Source organism: Siphateles boraxobius, unplaced genomic scaffold (genome assembly GCF_051911475.1).
Source record: "Siphateles boraxobius isolate OS27281-9 unplaced genomic scaffold, OSU_SipBor_1 22, whole genome shotgun sequence".
Classification (NCBI taxonomy): domain Eukaryota; kingdom Metazoa; phylum Chordata; class Actinopteri; order Cypriniformes; family Leuciscidae; genus Siphateles; species Siphateles boraxobius.
Genome location: NW_027508833.1, coordinates 4,780,794 through 4,800,823, shown reverse-complemented (window position 1 = coordinate 4,800,823; position 20,030 = coordinate 4,780,794). Strand labels below are relative to the sequence as shown.

At 37.9% G+C, this 20,030-nt stretch overlaps 1 protein-coding gene across 3 annotated transcripts in view; it reads left to right on the top strand.

The window, feature by feature from the left end:
- slc35f4 (solute carrier family 35 member F4) overlaps positions 1–20,030 on the top strand; it is a 42,822-nt gene that overhangs the window by 17,066 nt on the left and 5,726 nt on the right. The window contains exons 1-5 of one of the 3 annotated variants that reach the window (XM_077238444.1): positions 8,312–8,441; positions 14,889–15,189; positions 18,149–18,368; positions 18,878–19,003; positions 19,125–19,317. In XM_077238444.1, the coding sequence (XP_077094559.1) occupies positions 8,366–8,441; positions 14,889–15,189; positions 18,149–18,368; positions 18,878–19,003; positions 19,125–19,317 (916 nt within the window). In that variant the 5' untranslated portion in view covers positions 8,312–8,365. Of the gene's footprint in view, positions 1–8,311; positions 8,442–14,888; positions 15,190–17,591; positions 17,693–18,148; positions 18,369–18,877; positions 19,004–19,124; positions 19,318–20,030 lie in introns of those variants that run through there. The other 2 variants (XM_077238443.1, XM_077238445.1) reach the window with 2 other exon arrangements.

Below are 20,030 nucleotides of genomic sequence, written 5' to 3'. Positions count from 1 at the left end.
GAGTCCAACCGCGGGTCTGAGCTCGTCACCGTCATCACCGCAAAAAACAAACAAAAAAAAACAAAACAAAATTGGCCTTCACATGTGTGCTCGTTGTGTCTAATGACATGGATTCATTGATTCTAATGACATGGATTATGTCTAATGATATTGTGTCTTACACGGATTCAAGGTTTTCTAAACAAAACTTCAAAAGATGGAGCAAATACGATCTTTCGTGAGTTGGGGAGAGTAATGTTCCATGACACATAACAACATTACATTCGTATTAGATATGCGCGGATGGGCTATTATTATTTCATCCACAACCGCATCACAAAACTCATCATCTGTCCGCCATCCATCCGCACCAACGTTTCTTGATCAATTTTCGAAACCGCATCTGCTGACTGTTTTAAGGTCTAGAGTGATGCAAGGCGCTGCTGCCGCGAGGCTAGAAAGCTCTTGACTGTTCTAGAAAGCAGACTGATCAAATGGAGCAAAAATATTTAAAGACTAAATTCCCTAGTATAGCCTACTGGCTATGTTGTATCCCCAAAATATCAGCACTGAAGTCCGTCTCCCATCGGCGCACAGGGATACAAATAAATAAATAAATAGCATATAACGCACATCGGCAAACCTGACCTTACCTGACTAGGCTACTCTAGCCTAAAATTTTATTATTTCGTTTTGAATTTTGTTTAAAAGTAGACATTTTAAGCTTTCTATTTATTTCTCATGTCTGTGAGGCAAATAGGCCTATAGCCTATACGCCGAGTTTCGGTTTATTTATGAGACTAGCTCCAGTTCCTCCTGATTAAATGTCTGCTATATTTGCTTCTTATTTATTAATTCCAGACAATTAGTTAATGAAACAGTGATTCAAATTAAGATACAATTTATACAAAACGAAATTTAATTTAAAGAAAGGCTTTCTACAAAACAAAACTTAATAAAGTGGTCAAAATCATGTCTGACCCATCTTATGATCCTATCTTACTCATGCTGTTCACTTTTCATATAATCAACATAGATTAAATAAAAATAACATTATATTATGTAAACATAAATATGGAATATAATTTTTGTAATTAAGACATGTTGGAAAAGGTGTTCATCTTTCATTTCCAATGTGAACATCATAATGTATTCTCCTGAAAATGATGAATTCAATGCGAATGTATCTGAGAACATTCTTAAATAAGGAAATCTATTCAGTGATTGGTTCATGCCAAATTACTGCTTGATGAAAATTTGACTTTCAATTCGTGCTTGTTTTTTTTCGGATGTAGGTGACAATATTTCACAAAGTCTGTCTAGCGCGATAGTCTAGCGGGGGGAGGGCAGGGTGTATTTAAAGCAGTTTACCGCTATACCGCGGGAATGTCTTGCTTTTCAACCGCAGATTGAAAAAATCCATACCGCCCCAGCCCTACTCATACAGTCTCGCTACCTATACTTTTAATTTTATTTCATTTGACTGTATTATGTGATAATATTATATTTGTGTAATTAATGTGTTGTTACAAATAGTACTTAAAGACACATAGTAAGGACATTTATTTAATGTCAAATATAGTTATTCATATAAAATTCAAAATAAACATTTAATCCAAAGCCTCTATATGAAAACCAGTAAGACATCTGACAACAGACCAAGCATGAAAATTCTGTAAATTAGTTAAATGATCAATGCTAAAATGCCTTGATTATTAGGGCATAAAAAGTCATATTTATAAGATAAAAAGCCAAAATTATGAGATACTATGTCTTAATTATGAAATAAACAATTATTTCATTAAGAAGTTAAACAACATTGTCATAGTTATGACTTTGTATTTCATAAATAATTTCTACTCTTTGTCATAATTATCTTATAATTCTTGTTATCTCATAATTGACTCATAACTGTGACTTTATCAGATAATTATAACTTAGTATGACTCATTATGACTTTTTATGTCATGATTATGACATGATTTTAGAATCTCGTAAAATCAATGTTTTATGCTATAATTGACATTCTAATTATTATTTTTATGTGGCGGAAATTGGCTTCCATAGTTGTTCACATTGTTAACAGGAAAGACCAGGTGGCGTCCAAACAGCGGAAGTCTGACCATTAGAATTTCTTTTTGAAAGCTTTACTGAGCCTGAATTGATAAAGACAAGAAAGTATATATTTATGGAGATCACGCAGCTCCTCGGCTCTTGTAAGCCTTTTATGGGGTTTTGACCGATTGGTTATGAAGTGTGTGTAACACTCAGCGCGTGGGTGCACTATTCTACACTTGTCTCGCACTCATCTCGTAGAACGCAGCTAATAGACGTGCATAAAGGATGCAGCAGGTCTGTGGACAATGGTGGAGGAACATGGCACTGATCTAAATGACAAAGGTGCTGAATGGGGCCGCGGTGGCAATATCGAAGGTGGAACACAAGGGCCAGGCGTTGCTATGGCAGGGATGAGAGAGGAGGGGGGCGTTGGGACGAAACAACAGGCATCTCAAATGGCAGGTGTCCGTTTGAAAAATGAGACCTCTGCTGAGTATATTTTCTGAGTATAGTGGGATTTTCCCTACAGGAGCGCATGAATTCTGTCGCTTAATGGAAGTAGATTATATTTTAGTGAGTGCAATACATTAATAATAGCCTAAATCAGCAAGAGAAAAGTTAAGTCATTAAAAAAGCTCTGGTTTCATTTTTTCCTTGGCATCACATTATTCACAAAATATATGCAGTCCTGAGACAAAATCCATCATCAAGTATCTGTGAATATGTAATATAATCTTCTGCTTCAACTGCGGAAATATAATCTATCTTTTAAGATTTCTCCCTCTGCATGTGCTGCAAACACAGGACAGATATTGATAAAGATACACACATGATTGAATGCAAACTCCACACTTTCCACCTGCCTGGAGGAGATAAAGACGTGGATGGCGGCTAACTTTTTGTAACTCAACAGCTTAAAAACGGAAGCCATTCTTGTTGGCACTCCGCACCAGACCCGGTCATCCTCCATCACCAGCATCACCTTCTCTGGTCATGACATCCACCTCTCTTCCTCAGTCACAAACCTTGGTGTTAGAATGGACCCTCACTTGACCTTTGAGGCCCACATTAAACATCTTTGTAAAAACTCTTTCTTTCATCTTAGGAACATTGCAAAACTTTGCCCAATGCTCACTTTCCCTTACTGCCGAAAAACTTGTCCATGCCTTTGTTTCCTCCAGGCTGGACTATTGCAATGCCCTCCTTATCGGGATCCCAAGCAAGAACATCAAGCAGCTGTAGTACATCCAGAACTGTGCGGCTAGGATCCTGATGGGCGTACGGAAGTACCACCACATTAAACCCATCCTCAAATCCTTCCATTGGCTTCCTGTCCAGTACAGGATTGAATTCAAAGTTTCCCTTTTGTCCCATCAGTGCCTCAATGGCTCTGCCCCCCTATATCTCAAACAACTCATCACTCCTCTTTCCTCGTCACGCCATCTTCGCTCTGGACAGCCCAACCTCCTCCAGCCTTTGAGGACAAGGCTTCGTACTATGGGTGACCGTGCCTTCTGTTCAGTTGCACCCAGTCTGTGGAATGCTCTCCCTATCCATCTAAGGGCCCCACAGACTGTGCACTCTTTTAAAAAAGGTCTTAAAACCCATCTTTTTAGAAAAGCCTTTTAGGGCTAAAAGTGTTATTTTAATGTTTCTGTTTATATTATATTTTGTATTTGTAGCACTTTGAGGTCATTGAATTGATGTAAAGTGCGTTATTATTATTAAACTCAGTTGACTGGAGGGAAAGGGTTTTACGTGCAGAATTCAGTCTCGACTTCATTCAAAGCCACTTGAAAGCAAGCCTGCAACCTTAGCCGAAAAAAGCATAACCTCGCTAACGCAGCGATACGCAGGGAAAGAGACAAGAGGCCGTTTTTTTAATGGATGTCAATGGAGGAGAGGCTTCACAACGCTGAATAAATCGCTTCTGTGAGGAAATAGCTGCATTTAATAAATTGACAGCCTATCCGCTAATCTTCAACATGTTTGCACTTAAACATTAGTTTTGGATATATCTGTAGAGAAAAAAATGCTTTTTGATAAGAGAAGTCATGGAAAATTGCGCGACAGGTATGATTCAGTTTATGGAAATTCAATGCCGTCAAGGCTGTAATGTGATTGGTTATCAAGGCACTCATGATCCAAGTTAGCCGTTAGACTTTTTCCAATGGTAGAGCCCACGAATCCTTGTATCTACCAATATAACCATCTCTGCTTCATCCAAAACTTTTCCCTTTTGCTGTAAAAAGCAGTCTTTTATCAGCATTTCTTCTTGCCCATTGTGCGCCATGTTTGTTTACTCTAAAGTTAAGTTTGACCACGAGAGATTTTGCAAATTTCCCGTGTTCACAGTTGGGACTCTGGTCGTTTGTGGGAACAAAACTCTGAACAAAACTGTGGTCTGTCACATTTTGAAAATCTGATAAGATATTTTTTAAATCTTTTAGTGTAGGCCTGCCTTTCGACAAATAGCTGAAAATTCACTTTTGCCATGAATAAATTACATTTTAAAATAGATTAAAATAGAAATGCAGCATTGATGACCATAACAAACAAAACAAAAAAAGTAAAAAATACAACAAAATAAAACTACCATCTCAAAACGTTTAAACGGTAGTGTTTAGACATGTTATGGGTGTCTAACTGGAACATACCCATAATGCAATTACCTACACCTGTGTTTACTCTAATAGGACACCTGTGTGAACTAAAGGGGAGTTGACTTATCCACCCACTAAAAAACACCTTGGGAGCAGTTTTTACAAAAATGAGGAAAGTGAAGATAGCCCCAATAGAAAGTTTAGCATCATCTGTTTCCAGGTGAAATGATGCAGATACACAATGCAATAAAATCCACACATTTTAAATGTGGCTTAACTGTCCAAATACTTCTGGGGGCCAGTTTTTTTTTTACGATCAACTCAGTTCAGTGTCAATTTGACAGTGCCAGATCTTTTTGTCACTAATGGAACAGTTTGTTTCAAACTGTAGTCAAATGTGTGATCAATTTCAATTTCCTAGTCAGATTGTAGCAGTAGGCTATGTGTACTTGAGTTAACTAGATGAGTGGGTGTATATGTTTGTTGTTGTATGTTTTTGTGTGTGTGTGTGTGTGTGTGTGTGTGTGTGTGTGTGTGTGTGTGTGTGTGTGTGTGTGTGTGTGTGTGTGTGTGTGTGTGTGTGTGTGTGTGTGTGTGTGTGTGTGTGTGTGCATATAGGCTACATTGTAATAAATAAATAAAAATACAATTTTAATAATTAAGTAATTATATATTAAAATTATTATATTAATTAATAATGTTTATGAAGAAATTTTATTCAAAGAGACCAATGGCTGGTCCACATAACACACACACACACACATATATATATATATATATATATATATATATATATATATATTATTCACACATTCATTAATATACTTTTAAGTAATATACATTCACTGGTCAGTTTATTAGGTACACCTTGCTAATACCACGTTGAAACACCATTTTGCCTTCAGAACTGCCTTAATTCTTCATGGCACAGATTCAACAAGGTACTGGAAACATTCCTCACAGTATTTGGTCCATATTGACATGAGAGCATCACACAGTTGCTGCAGATTTATCAGCTGCACATCCATTCTGCGAATCTCCCGTTCCAGCACATCCGGATCTGGTGACTGGAGGCCATTTAAGTTAAGTTGCTGCCATGTGATTGGCTAATTAGATATTTGCATTAACAAGCAGTTGGACAGGTGTATCTAATAAAGTGGCGAGTGAGTGTATTATGTAATGTTTTAATGGAACTGCAAAAACTTGGCATGGCAATTTTGTAAATGGAGCTTGAGGTAAGTAGTTTTAAGTTTTAGCACCCTGACGCATTGATCAATATGCCATTTCATGTTGCATTTTTATTGGCTAGTCAGTAGACGTAGGTCATTGCAACAAACACACTATGAGGTCAGAGCAGCAAACACATTATGAGGTTACAGCAGCAAACACATTATGAGATGATCCTGCTAAATTTCGGACACTTTCAGAAAATTACCACAGGCTATCTTTGGTTGCAAGACCGTGACAATGGCCGTCGTTGAACCTCTCTCCCTGCACAATTTAGGACCGCAGTTTAGGAGGAGCCACAACCACAGAAATCACCACAATTGGTCATCTTTCATCTGGAACAGCCCAAAATCGTACAATGTGTACTGCATTAAACACAATGGCAGCAAAGCACATTTCCTGGCACCATACAACCAGAGCTGCTGTATGCTGACACGCTCTGAGCTTATCCGAGAAAAATGACTCTTCTTCAAAACTTGCTGCAAATTTTCCAGTATAATGAGTGCTGGCTAAGCAAAGACGCTTCATTCGAGTTCAGGAATGCAGCGAACCTCAATGCAGTACTAGAGGCAGTGCATGCTTGCGTGTGTGGTGTTAAACAAAGCCATGATGAATGAATGAATGAGAGGCAGAAAGCTTTTTGTGTGTGTAAACAGTATAAGGTTGTGTGACAATGAAAGAAGCTGATATAGGTGTGTGTGGGTGTATCGCTAATCGAGTGAATAGCTGGGGCCACTGGAACAAGCATCATTGAGACATATTAAATGCAAGGCCATAAAAACCGCAGACAGGGGCAGCGTGTAATGGACTCCGACCATGCAGGCCTGCTAAAGGTCTACTCGATACTCAAATCGCTCTGTCATTTGAAGACTCCTAACCCAGCTCACAGAAATGAAACAACTTCATGGTATAGTTCACACAAAAAAAAAAAACTGTTATATATTTACTCACCATTATAACGTTTCAAATCATTTTTTTATAGAACACAAAAGGAGATACTTTGTTTAATGTTTAAGCTGCTCTTTTCTATAAAGCAAAAGAATATGGTGATCACAAAGCCAACAGGTCCGATTTTCGCATATGATGATAATTCCCTCTATGAGAGTAGGTGGCTCTTCTGGAAAAGCAGAAATACCATGGTTACTCCGGTACACAATTCACTGCACAAATGTTAGTTTCTGATACCCACTTGTCACAGAGAATAAAGGAATTCAAACCGTATTTACATGTTTTCAAACAGAAAATCGTATTGGTTGGCCAGCATTTTTTGCAGTGCAATGGAAAAGAGATTAGAGCAATCCATCACAAAAATGCAAATTTTCATGTCTGTTTGAGAAGATGCATTAACAGCCATTTATTCTAATTAAAATGTTTATCACATACTGTAGAATTTTCACACCTAAAATTCATCTTTGTGTGGACAGGCAAACTCAAATCTTACTATGCTAACTAAAACTATGCTAGTTTTTATTTTAATTTCAGTTAGAAAAAATGTTTTTAGCTTTCAGTTTAGTTCTCATAACCCTGGTCGCTGCTTTTGTTGAATGTAAAAGAGCAGCTCTGACATTTCGTCAGTGTATCTGCACAATATGGAAAAGAATCTTCAAAAATCTTTTTTTGTGTTTCACAAGCCATCCAAAAATCTAAAATTAACAGCACCGATCCTAGATGATTAAGAGAAGAGATCGGATCCATCCGGGAACAGACAGAATTTTCAGAGACAAGACTTTTTACGGAGTCCCACAAGGCTCTGTACTCGGTTTTATTAGCATAACGCTACAGAGACTCATACAGCAAGACAAGACCTCTGCTAAAGCGAGCAGTGAAGGGCCTTCAAGAGGAGCACAAGTGCTGATGAAGAAAGGAAAGAGTGTGATTGGGCAAGGAGAGAGAACAAGAAAAAGACAAAAGCCACTCATCTTCATCATACTGCCTTCATCAAGCCGCTGGATGCTGTAAATATAGTACTGACTTGAAAAAAGGCAGATTGTGAAAGAGAAAAAGGGGAGAGGGACCAATGCAGCATAATTAGCCCGAGCTGCTTGGTTACCTTCCAAACAGAGCAAATGATACTCTGAGCAGGAGAAGAGGCGGGGACAGAGAGAGAGAGAGAGAGAGATATGAAGGGGATGATTGCATTCCACACACACTTGAAGCCCAGTCTCCCTAGGAGACGCCGGATAGCAGCATGACACTGCAGCATCTACACTAGAGCAAAACTGCGATTTTATGTCACGTTGAGAGTGTGTGAGAGCCAGAGAGAAAGAGAAGTTCAGTTAGCAGAGAGAGCAAAGTAACAGCAGGAGAACAGCAAAGTAAAAGATATCAAGAGGAACAAGAAAGAGACTGTGGGAGTGACAGGAGAGATGCGCGTGGGGATGAAGTGGGTTTGTCGGAGGAGTTGAGCCGTGCCGCTCACACGAACACACACACACACACGCACACACACACACACACACACACACACACATTTCCAAAAGCTCAGGAAGGAGGAGAGAATGAAGAAACACTCGGCCCGAGTGGCCCCTCTCAGCTCCTATAGCGCCCAGGTGCTCACCTGCCCCATCTCTGAAGGTAAAACGCAGTGTTTGTGTGTTTCTGAATACAAAATCGTCCCCAGAAATTCTCTAAATCTGAGAAAACCTTCCTTTGGTGATGTTCAGGGACAACCTTAAATGTAAAAAATGTTTTTATTTTTATTTTAAACCTTTTTAAAAAGCTTTTAGTTTAGAACTAGTGTTAGAGTTTGGGTTTTGGGTATTTATAATTAAGTCTATGTATATTCTCATTTAGATAGCTAAACTAGTGTGTGTTTGAGCAAGGAAAGATTCTGTATGTAAGAAAGGGAAAAAATAGACATGTACAAAATCGCAAGTTAGCATGGTGTGAAATGTGTCGAGTGTGTGTGTGTTCGGTTCCAGAGCCTTTTGTGTTTGCAACTAAGCAGAAAAAGAGCCAGCTCAGCAGTTTATATCACATTTTCAGTATTAAATTACCTTTTATTTAATGATGTACGGTTTGTCTATTTGAGCATGATACAGGTTTCACGGTGCTGTGGGGTTTTCAGAGTAACACTTTACAATAAGGTCTCATTTGTTAACATAAGTAATTGCATCAACCAACTTTAACAGTGAGCTTTCTTTTTACAACATTTTATAACCTTTGTCAATGTTATTTAATAAAAATACAATTGTTCATGTTGCATTTAGTGTTATCTCTTCATAAATACCTTTAGGCTAAAGGGACAGACAGGAGGGATTAGCCAGCAGTGGTAATTTACGTTCAGTGTTTGTTTTCATTGTTAATCTACGTTTAAGTTGTACATCATTTCTGTAAATGTCTGTTTCATTTAAGATGTGTTTGTGCTTAAGATTGTGTGAATCATGCTGTTTCTTGCTTGTGTGCTTGTGTTTGGTTAAGCGTTAAATAAACAGTCCAATCCTCAGGGATACTGTTCTAAAGATGTGGTTTTACCACAGAAGAGTCCATTAGGATGTCTGATGACTTTTCAGTTGTGTTTTGGTGTTGACTGTGGTTGTGGCCACATATAGCATGCTGCACAGTTGCATTGTGGGATTGTGAGGTTTCTGGTTGCAGTTTTTAAAACGCCCTGGTTGTGCTGTTATGCAAATCTGAAGTAGTAGCTCAATTTACAATAATAACTGATGTTTTAAAGATTTTTTTATCCAAATTTTGGTACATACTGGATTGGTCTGAGACAAGCTAATTTTTAATTGATTTTTATTCTTTTCAATAAATGCCTATAAATTAAAGCTTCTGACTAATCCTACATCTACAGATTCAGATTTAAAGGGATAGTTCAACCAAAACTGAAAATACTGTCATTATTTACTCACCCTCATGACGTTCCAAACCCGTAAGACTTTTTTTTTCATATTCAGAACACAAATGAAGATCTTTTTGATGAAATATGAGAACTTTCTGTCCCTCCATGGACATGATGAACAGATTTAATTTAGGCTTTTATTCACATATAAACATTCCTCGACTCACACATCAGTTGTGGTGAAGGAAAGCTCAAGCATGTTTGCCTGACGTGTTACGCAGCACGTTTGAGCTTCTGCGAGAACCAATGAGGTTCGTTCTCGATGTTTATATGTGAATAGAAGCCTAAATTCGATCTGTTCGTCATATGTAGCGGTTTAGTCTCTTTTGGATTCATTTTACGATCTCTCCATGAACTTTTTGAAGCATCAAAGTGGTAGTTGCGTAGCTGTCATTGGAGGGACTGAAAGCTCTCAGATTTCATCAAAAAGATCGTAATTTGTCGAAAGTCTTATCGAAAGTCTTACAGGTTTAAAAACGCCATGAGGGTGAGTAATTAATGACAGAGTTTTCCTTTTTGGGTAAACTATCCCTTTTATTGTGGTTATTTTTTTGTACTGACATGAGGGTAAAAAAATCAAGTCAACATTTTTTTTTGGAGTGAACGATTCCTGTTCCTTTTAAAAGTATGAACTAATAAATGAATAATTTAAAAAAATACATTGTATTAGTTTTAGAGTCACTGCTTGAGATATGTCAACAGCTAAACTGCTCATCATAAGTCAGTGTATATTAGCGATCCCTCCACCAAATGCTTTGTTGTAAAATTATGATTTGAATCTGTAAAATAGCTGTAAAATAACAAAAGCATTTTGTGCAGTGCTGTGTAAATATGTAGGGGCGTTAAACCAGGGATTCACCATTGATGTGACATTTCTGTGCCTCCGCATCTTGGCCCTGCGGTTCCCTGGTATTGTTGGTTTCTGGTTGTTAAGCTATCCAGTCAAGCCATCCGCAGGATATAAAAAGTCTGTCAGTGTGGGTGCACACTGTGAGAGCCCTTTATTCAGACCAAAATATGTCTAGAAAAGTTGTCAGGTATGGGTTTTTTCTCTTTAAAAAATGACATAATTTGAGTTGAGTTGTTGTTTAGATGCAGCAAACATCTGTAATCGCTCAACATCAGACTGTACTTATCTGAAGTACATCTTTCTAATATATTAATGCAGTTTTGTGGCTTCTGCCTGAACACAATGTTGGCATGTTGCAGGATTTCATATAGGCTTTTTAAACACTGTTGAATTTACATAGGCTACCTTTATGTCTGGAAGGTTGAGGCATATGACAATCAATAATGCAAAATGGGGTCAGTGTCTTATTTACTGTTCATGGAAGTATCCAAGGACTTGAGCTAGTGCCTTTCCCTAATGCTGTCGATCAGAATACTTCGATTCTCAAAATCCTTTATACCATCAGTGCGAATATGTCCAGCCTTTTTAGAGTTAGAACACTAACTAATGTTTCAAAATGTATATTATTCTTTATGTAGTCTTTATATGTAGTATTATAAAACTTTTATATGAAAAAAAACTCTTTTAATTTTTTTATTTTTAATTTTGCAAATTTCATGAAATGTTAATGTCATTACATTTTAGGGAGTCACGTCACATGATATTTTGATAGGCTGAACTAACCTTGCCTTTTCATAACAGGTCAAATTATCTGATATTTTAAGAGACTTACTGGCCCTGTCGCGAGCACCCTTCTGAAACCTAAAATGATAAATGGGACACCCTATGGTCTCATGGACTTAATGGACATCCATTGTAAGTCCACACAAGACTGTAAGTGCATATGAAGTGTGCCATTTGGGACAGGGGCATAGAGCACACAATCATGGGGGTCATGATGGCATTTCCTGTTTTTTTTTTTTGTTTTTTTTTTGCATCCCTCTGCATGTTGCGCCACATGACCATGATTTTGGTGAACTAATGTTGGAGTACTCAAGTCATTGTATCTATGAACACCATTTTTGAACATTTATTTTTGAACATGCTATGTCAATGACATAAACACATTAATCTAATACTTATGAAAGATCGTTAATAAATGCTTTTCCCCTGTATTTAAATCAGGGTGAGATCCATGGCTTGATAGCACGATCACAACAACAATGTGGCTATGTGTGTGTGTGTAGACATTCTTGCTGACCCAGCACACTGCAAGCTAGTGACCAAGGGCCAGCGCATGTCATCTTTTATTCCTGGTCTGGTGTAAATTGATCACTCTGAGTCTACAGCAGATCTTGGCTGTGTGATACTGCTCTTCCCCTCTATTCAATCTCCCATCACCTCCCATTCACCACTGCTCTCTCTCTCTCTATCTATCTATCTATCTATCTATCTATCCATCCATCCATCTATTTATCTATTAGGGGTGTAACGGTACTCAGAAGTCACGGTTCAAAGAACATTCAAAAGCAACATTAATGTTTGCAAAATGGTATCTGTCTGTCTGTTTACTGAAAAAAATTCTTCAGCATGAGGTGTAATGTTGTCAGCTTCTATGAAGGAGGTCATCACTGATGACAGACAGGATGTTTTCTGATTGGCCGATGTTTTTGTGGGCGCCCTGTGGTGTCGAGTTTCTATGTATATCCCACTATATGTGAATGGTCTCTGTGCTTCTCCATGACCCTGTGAAGCTATTTTTGACAGAGCTTGACTGTGCGACGTAGGCAGATTTTAAACGCGGTCCAGCATTAGTGCTTCACCTGCAGGTAACTGACACTGACAGCTCCTGATCAATACATCCGTACGAACATCAGGGGCAGCTGCACGAGGAAGTGTTGGTGAATTTCTCATGAATAAATCACGTCAACAAAGCACATAATTAGCATTTCCTAACCCTGTCTAAAAATAGCCTGTACTGTGTTCCAAAATTTGACATGTAAAAGACAGGAACAGAACACTCGCTATATTGCAGGTAAGAACAAAAAGAAGAAAGAAAGTACTACAAACTCTAAGTATATTTGCATTTCCTGCCGTAAATATCAGTGTTTGCAGCGTAACAAAGGAATAGTTTTCAGGTTTTTGGGCAAAGCATAGTTAGAAACCAAGTAAACTCGAACAATATAGTTGATCAAGGGAGAGATGCAGAAACGTCCAATCACAATTCAGTATTAGAGAGATGATTGTGAATACTGAATATTTTTTTAAAGAGTTTTTTTTAACAACCATTTCTCATTTCTTAGGTCACTTTTTCCAAACTCTTCACACAGTGATCACAACAGCAGTGAATGTCAGCAAAAACTGTGGATCATTTATCATTGCTTTGGCACAAAATGCATTCATTGACATCTGTCAAATTTAAATTTCATGAATTATTTTCTCACTCAAACACCAAAAACACCAAAACTGTGTAGGTCTACCTATACAGGCCAATTTGCACACATTTACGAAACTGTTAAACTTAAGTTCAAAACCTAACATAATTCAAAATAATCCAGAAATTTGCTACATTTCTGCAGGGATTCCATATACAAATATATTCTAAATCTATAAAATGAAACACTGTCAAAACAATTAGATTTAGCTGAACACACTGGTGTTATTCTTTCAATTTCAATATCATTTATGCAAAAGGGGAAAACTTAGGAATAATTTTGTCCTGTAATTAATGGATCATGTGAAATATACTGCAGTGAATTATAAGCAGCAGAGTGTCATCCTTGTTTCGTAAAGAAATTTTACAAAAGAAAACATTGTATAATGCTACCTGTTGTTAGTGTTTTTAGATCAATGTTTTATGAGTGACTAAGTGTGTTTGTTGGTTGACGACCTTTGCCAGTATTGTGGGAAAATGACTTGATTTGAGACATGTATGACATGTTTTGGTAGTTTTAGTGCATTTTGAATTAGAAGTTTACCGCTGTGCCAAGTTGAAAGTTGATTAGGAGAATTGTGTGAAAATTATTGACAAGTATTGAGAAATGTTTGTTAGTGGTTGTAAACAACTGTAATATGATGTAGACTTGCATGAGGACTCACATTAAGCCTACTTATTTTTATACTGTATGTGTAAAGGTGCGGTCACATTAGCGAAATTTTGTGGTAAGAATGGTCCAGCATCTATTGTTAATAGTGTAGCGATGTATGAAGCACAGCTCACATTGTGCAAAGGGACCAGGGTTCAGATCCCACGTAACAAAATTACGACTGAACTTTTCATAATAATGCATTTTAAGGTGATGAATTTAGCTAGCATGCTAACATTCATATGTGAATGCAAACAAGGGGGTCTGTTGAATGTAGGCACAATTTTAGGATATTATGTCCTCGAACCCTGATTTACATCACACTCCAAAGTCTATACTTTCTTATCACCAGCCAAGTACATACTTGAGACACACCCACATTTAATGGTATAGCGCTTTATTTTACAGTCCTGTTTCCCATACATACTATGTACTTATTATAGTTATTAAAATAAACTGTACTAACCCTGAACCAAACCCTAAACCTATCCTTAAGCCATATTGTTATCTTATATTACCCAGTACTTTTTCAGGTAAGTACTGTAAAATAAAGTGCAACCCATTTAATTACTTAGTACACTTTTAAATGTTACATTTCTGGAAACGTCACGTTTATAAAAACAACAACACTTTAAAAATGTAAAGGCTGAAACCTGCTGACAAATGTATGTTCTAAAAACATTTTAGGAACAGTCAATTGCAATGTTTCTAAAATGTTAAAATATCCAGTGTTCTGGTTGTAATTAGAATGTTATTTAAAGGGTTATGATAATGTTAGTACAACGTTCTCCTACATTTTCGTTCTCAGAATATAACATTCTTTGAATGTTTATTTGTAACAATCTAAGAACGTTAACATTCAGCAAATATTAATATCATAAGGAACGTTGTTCTAAGATTGTTTTCTCTCAGCATCATTAAAACGCATTTAAAATATTGATGTCATAAGAACGTTCTATAAATGTTATTTCAAGAACGTTTTATCTTAACATTTAAATACCCTTCACAAAACATTGGTGGGAATGTTCCCTGTTAGCTGGGAAATTATCTACAAAATAACATTTGAATGGACAGTTGGAGCTGCAGGACAAATATAAAACACAAGGGATTTCATAATCCAGATTTATTACCAGGGCTATAATGAGGCAAGGACGTATAATGTGTGCTGTAATGGTGCAATACTGATCTCTGTGTTGCAGGAGAGGAGGGCTCAGAATCACATGCAGAGACTCCAGGCAGTGAAACCAGTGGAGAAGCCTCCGCATATCAGACCTGCGCCAACACAGTGCTCAAGGTGCTGGGGGGCTTACTGGTGGTGCTGTGCATCTCCTCGTCCTGGGTCGGCACCACACAAGTGGTTCAGCTCACGTTCAAGTCCTTCTCCTGTCCCTTTTTCATCACATGGTTCAGCACCAACTGGAACATTCTCTTCTTCCCGCTCTACTACTCTGGGCACGTGGCCACTACCAGAGAAAAGCAGACGCCCATTCAGAAATTCAGGTGAAGTCTCAATGAATGAAACCACGTTTGGGTAGGAAGTACAATAGAAGCTGAAAGGCAACTTACTGTACACCTATTAGAGAGACAGTTCCCCTAGGGCAGGTAACTCTGCACTGTCCTGCAGTTTAGCTCTATAGGCCTAGACTAACACATCTGATTGTAATATTCTAGTACTCCTGAAGATTTCGGTTTAACGTTTAGGTCTGTATGATTGGGGATGGAGCTAAACTCTTCAGGACAATGACACTCCAGGACCAGAGTTGCCCATCCCTGCCCTAAAGCAAGGGTCGGTAGAAACAATTCAGTCCAATTCTGCTCAAGAATCTTATATTTGTGTCAAGATTTTCAGTGAATAATTAATGAAATTTCTGTTTATTCTTTAAAAGATTTGGAATACAGCAACAAGTGTAACACTTTAGTTCAGGGTCCAATTCTCACTATTAACTAGTTGTTTATTAGCATTCATATTACCAGGATATTGGCTGTTTTTAGTACTTATAAAACAAATATTAATGCTTTTATTCTGCATGACCATATAGTCCACATCCCCAATCTTACCCAATTCCTAAACTTAACAACTTCCTTGCTAGATATTAAAGGCACACAATGCAGGAATTCCGTTTTTGTCAAACATTGAATACTTGCACTGTTGTAAATACCCCCACACTGGTTCCTGTTCGGTAGGATAGAAGCGTCGGGCATGGAACAGGCATAGATAGACTCTGAAGATACTGACCAGGTAATGTTTAATGATTTCATACAAATATTAGGCTACTGCATAGTCTACTGAACTACTGATGATAGTAATAGGATAATAATAACTATGTCAAGTGTTATTCTACTTTATAATAATAAAGTAGCCTACCGCGTTTGCTGGCTTATAACGTTTTTACATGATTGCTGCTAAATCACAAGTAAAAAGCCTATAGTCTAGGCCTACTGTATAATTTCATTTGTGTTTTTTGATTGTAATGTAAACATTACAAAATGCCAGATGACATCAATAAAGTTAAATGTACGTTGCATTATTTCATAACATTCGCCATTATGATGTCTTTAGACATGATCATTGCAATTTATCATAATAGTTCGCAAATTGTGCTCGTTTACACTATTTACAACCTCTAGGCTTATTTGTGTCCTGATAATTATGTGTGATATTGACAACTGTTCTCATGATAATCTCATGATTAATTATTGGACTGGTCTAATTATCAACAATGGATGAATGAACAGCATCGTAAAAAATGACATACTACAAGCAAGCGCAACAACATACAATATAGAACGCAAACAAGTTTACAAATAAGGTATTTACTTACTAGTCCATCAACAAGGTGATGTTGCATCCTTTTTAGCTCGCGACAATGAGTAAATGCCCGAGCGAGAGGGACTCTTGTCCGGTTCCTCACGCGGTCAGATTCTCTTTTCCTTTTCCTAGTCTCTTCCGACCGCGTTTTCTTTACTTTTTCCATCTTCGACTCGAGTATCACGTCTGAAATGTGCGCAAGTGTCTTCGTGCTTCACATGTTGTTGTTGATGTGTGTGACGTCGTTGCCGTAAAGCATTTCGTGATTCTCGCGAGATTTGAGGGGGGCGCTCCTCTCAAACTTGCATTGCTGGTTTTTCCAGCGGCATCCCCCCCAAGCTTTACTACCAAGGATGATTCGCCCTAATATGAGTTTGTTTACCACCGAAATGACTTTGAAGCTGTTATATTAAGGTACAATTCTTGCATAGTGTGCCTTTAATAAGCAGTTATTAGGAGTTTATTTAGGCAAAAGTCGTAGTTAATAGTGAGAATTAGACCCTAAACTAAAGTGTGAGCACAACAAGTTATATGGAGCACTTTAATTATACTTTTATGATCATTTTGGATCCTTTTTGATGTTGAAGAAAATCTCAGTCTCCTTTTGACTGTAATTCCATGTACCAGCCGTAGGCTAACAATTCCAACGTGATCTCATGAGAAAAAGTAAATACTTTACAAGTGGGTGATTTTTTGTGAATTGTATGATTTGATTCATACAAAAATGTATGACTGCAACAACTAATCGATCAATGAAAAAATCGCCAACGAATTTGATTATCGATTAGCCGGATCTGCGCGCTGTTCCCAGGAAACCATAAAGCCTGTTTTATGCTTCTGCGTCGAATCGACGGCGTACCCCCGCAGACCCCTCAGTGTCGCCGCGAACCCCTCCGCCGTAGCTCGACGTGCACCTCCAAAAAATTTTAACTATGCGTCGAGGCGACGCAGACCACAAGGGCTGTGATTGGTCAGATGCACCGCGATGCAACTCAACCTGACGCAGAACCATAAAACGGCCACGACGCCGTAGGAGTGACGGCATAGCTACGCCGTCGATTCGACGCAGAAGCATAAAACAGGCTTTAAGCCAGTCAGATCGCTTTACAGTAGTGAAAACGGAATAACCCATTTTTATGGACAAAACGCATATGGAAAATAGGGGAGGGCACTGAGTTTGCTGCTGCGTACATGGTAGGCTACATGATCCAATTAGTCTGAAACATGAGAATGCGTTATATTTTTAAGTGCTTTAAACTAAAGCATTAGCGTTTAATGCATCTTGCCCTGTCGTGCTTTGACATATGCATGTGGTGTTTAATGTTTTTTTTAGCACATAACTTGCATTTTATGCATTATATTCTGACAACAAGCGAGTCTTGTTATAATTTTTAATTTAGTCGTTTAAATTTTTGCAAATCATTTTTAATTTAGTAGTTTTAATTTTTTTATCAAATTAAGTAGGCCTAATCAATCAGTTGTTTTTAGGTTTAGAATGTAATGTTTGTATTTTAACTCTTTTTTGCTAATAATGTAGGCGGTGTTCGGAGTTCGGTTCATTTGTAGGCTACTTCTGCATATTTAAAGTTGGCATGCATGTGCAGCATTATCAAAGTAAGCTAAACATATTCCTCTTATTTCATGATGTAGGGAATGTAGTCGGTTGTTTGGAGAGGATGGAATGTCTCTGAGGGTGTTGCTAAAGCGAACGGCGCCTTTCTCCATCTTGTGGACGCTGACTAACTACCTGTACCTGTTAGCACTGAGAAAACTAACCGCCACAGACGTGTCAGCGCTCTACTGCTGCCACAAGGCCTTCGTCTTCCTCTTGTCGTGGATAGTCCTCAAAGATCGTTTCATGGGTGTGCGGGTAGGTGGAATATAATCTGCAGTTGCAGAATTTCATGTCTATTTAGTAAATAGCGGTAGCACAATTTTTACCTCAGCAACCGTTCTACCTCCGCAATCAAGGAATTTGAAATTTGGCAAGAGATGTACTTGGTTTAAATGCTTAAAGTGCTGGAAAAAAATGTCTTCCAAAAAAACAATCAAAATTCAGCAGACTGTTTTTTCAATGGGAATGGCGAATCATCATGATATTTTGTATACAAGTAGAGGGTGTCCACAAGAACTTCTATACCATAATTGATAAGAATTGGCCATAGAGGCCGCTATAATGTTTACATAGACATTTTTATTTGTATCTAAGGAACTGAATGAGATAGGCTCTAAATTCTTGCCTTTTAATCCTTAAATTTCCCTGAATTCATTCTTATTTCAATAAATAAATAGGGCAAAATGGTCTAAAGGCGCACCGGTGTAAAAGTATAAACCTCAATTGTTTTTTGAAGGCTTTATCTTTCTAATCTTTCCTTTTAGATTGTGGCTGCCATTATGGCTATCACAGGCATTGTGATGATGGCGTATGCTGATGGTTTCCATGGGGATTCCTTTATGGGTGTGGCCTTGGCAGTCGGCTCCGCCTCCACTTCTGCTCTCTACAAGGTCGGTGCAGTTAGCTTTCCTGCTCAGCTGAAAATACTGATTCCCAGAAGACCCTTGACGAGCATTAAGACTCCTTTAGTATTGATATGCTTTTACTGCTAAACCTCTTTGTATCACCCAGGTGCTGTTTAAGATGTTCCTCGGCAGTGCCAATTTGGGAGAGGCTGCTCATTTCTTCTCCACGATGGGCTTTTTCAATCTCATCTTCATCTCCTGTGTTCCTCTTATCTTGTACTTCACCAAAGTGGAGCACTGGGGTTCCCTCTCATCTTTGCCCTGGGGTTACCTCTGTGGCGTGGCAAGCCTTTGGCTAGGTAACATGGAATTATGGAAATAACTGATTCTTCACTAAGCCCCAATTAAAAAACATTACTGACCAATCTTATCTTAGCTACATTTAACCTGCCATAATACATTGTACCACTACATTTTACATTGTACAATACATGTAATCTACAATAATCAAATGAAATATTTGTGGTTTTTATACACTGCCTGGCCAAAAAAAAGTTGCTGTTTGTCAATACAAGATCTTGACCAAACATCTGGAAATAACATCACAACATTTATTTCCATCAAGAGGTGCATCATTTTTTGGTCAAGATCTTGTTTTGATAATGCAAGAGTCCAACACTCTGTAAAGTCTCCTCCAGCACATCCCAATGATTCTTCATGCTCCCTCCCAACCATTCTTTCACAATTTGAACCTGATGAATCTTAACATTGTCATCCTGGAATATGGCCATTAAGTGTCTTCCTAGATGGTTGTTTAAGAAATGAAAAGCTACACACTCCATCAATTAGGTTTAGAAGAACTGCTGCAAAACATAACATGCTAGTTTACGCGACACAGTTTTTACGAGACACAGTTGGCCGTTTAAATGGGTTTCAAAGTGCAAGTCTTTGAAAACTATACCATTATCGTCTCTGTGTAAACAACAAAAACGCAAATTTGTGAAAACGGTGACGTCATGCACATGCATATTACGTGTTTAGTCTATTGAAGGACAGTGTTTCTTTACAAAGT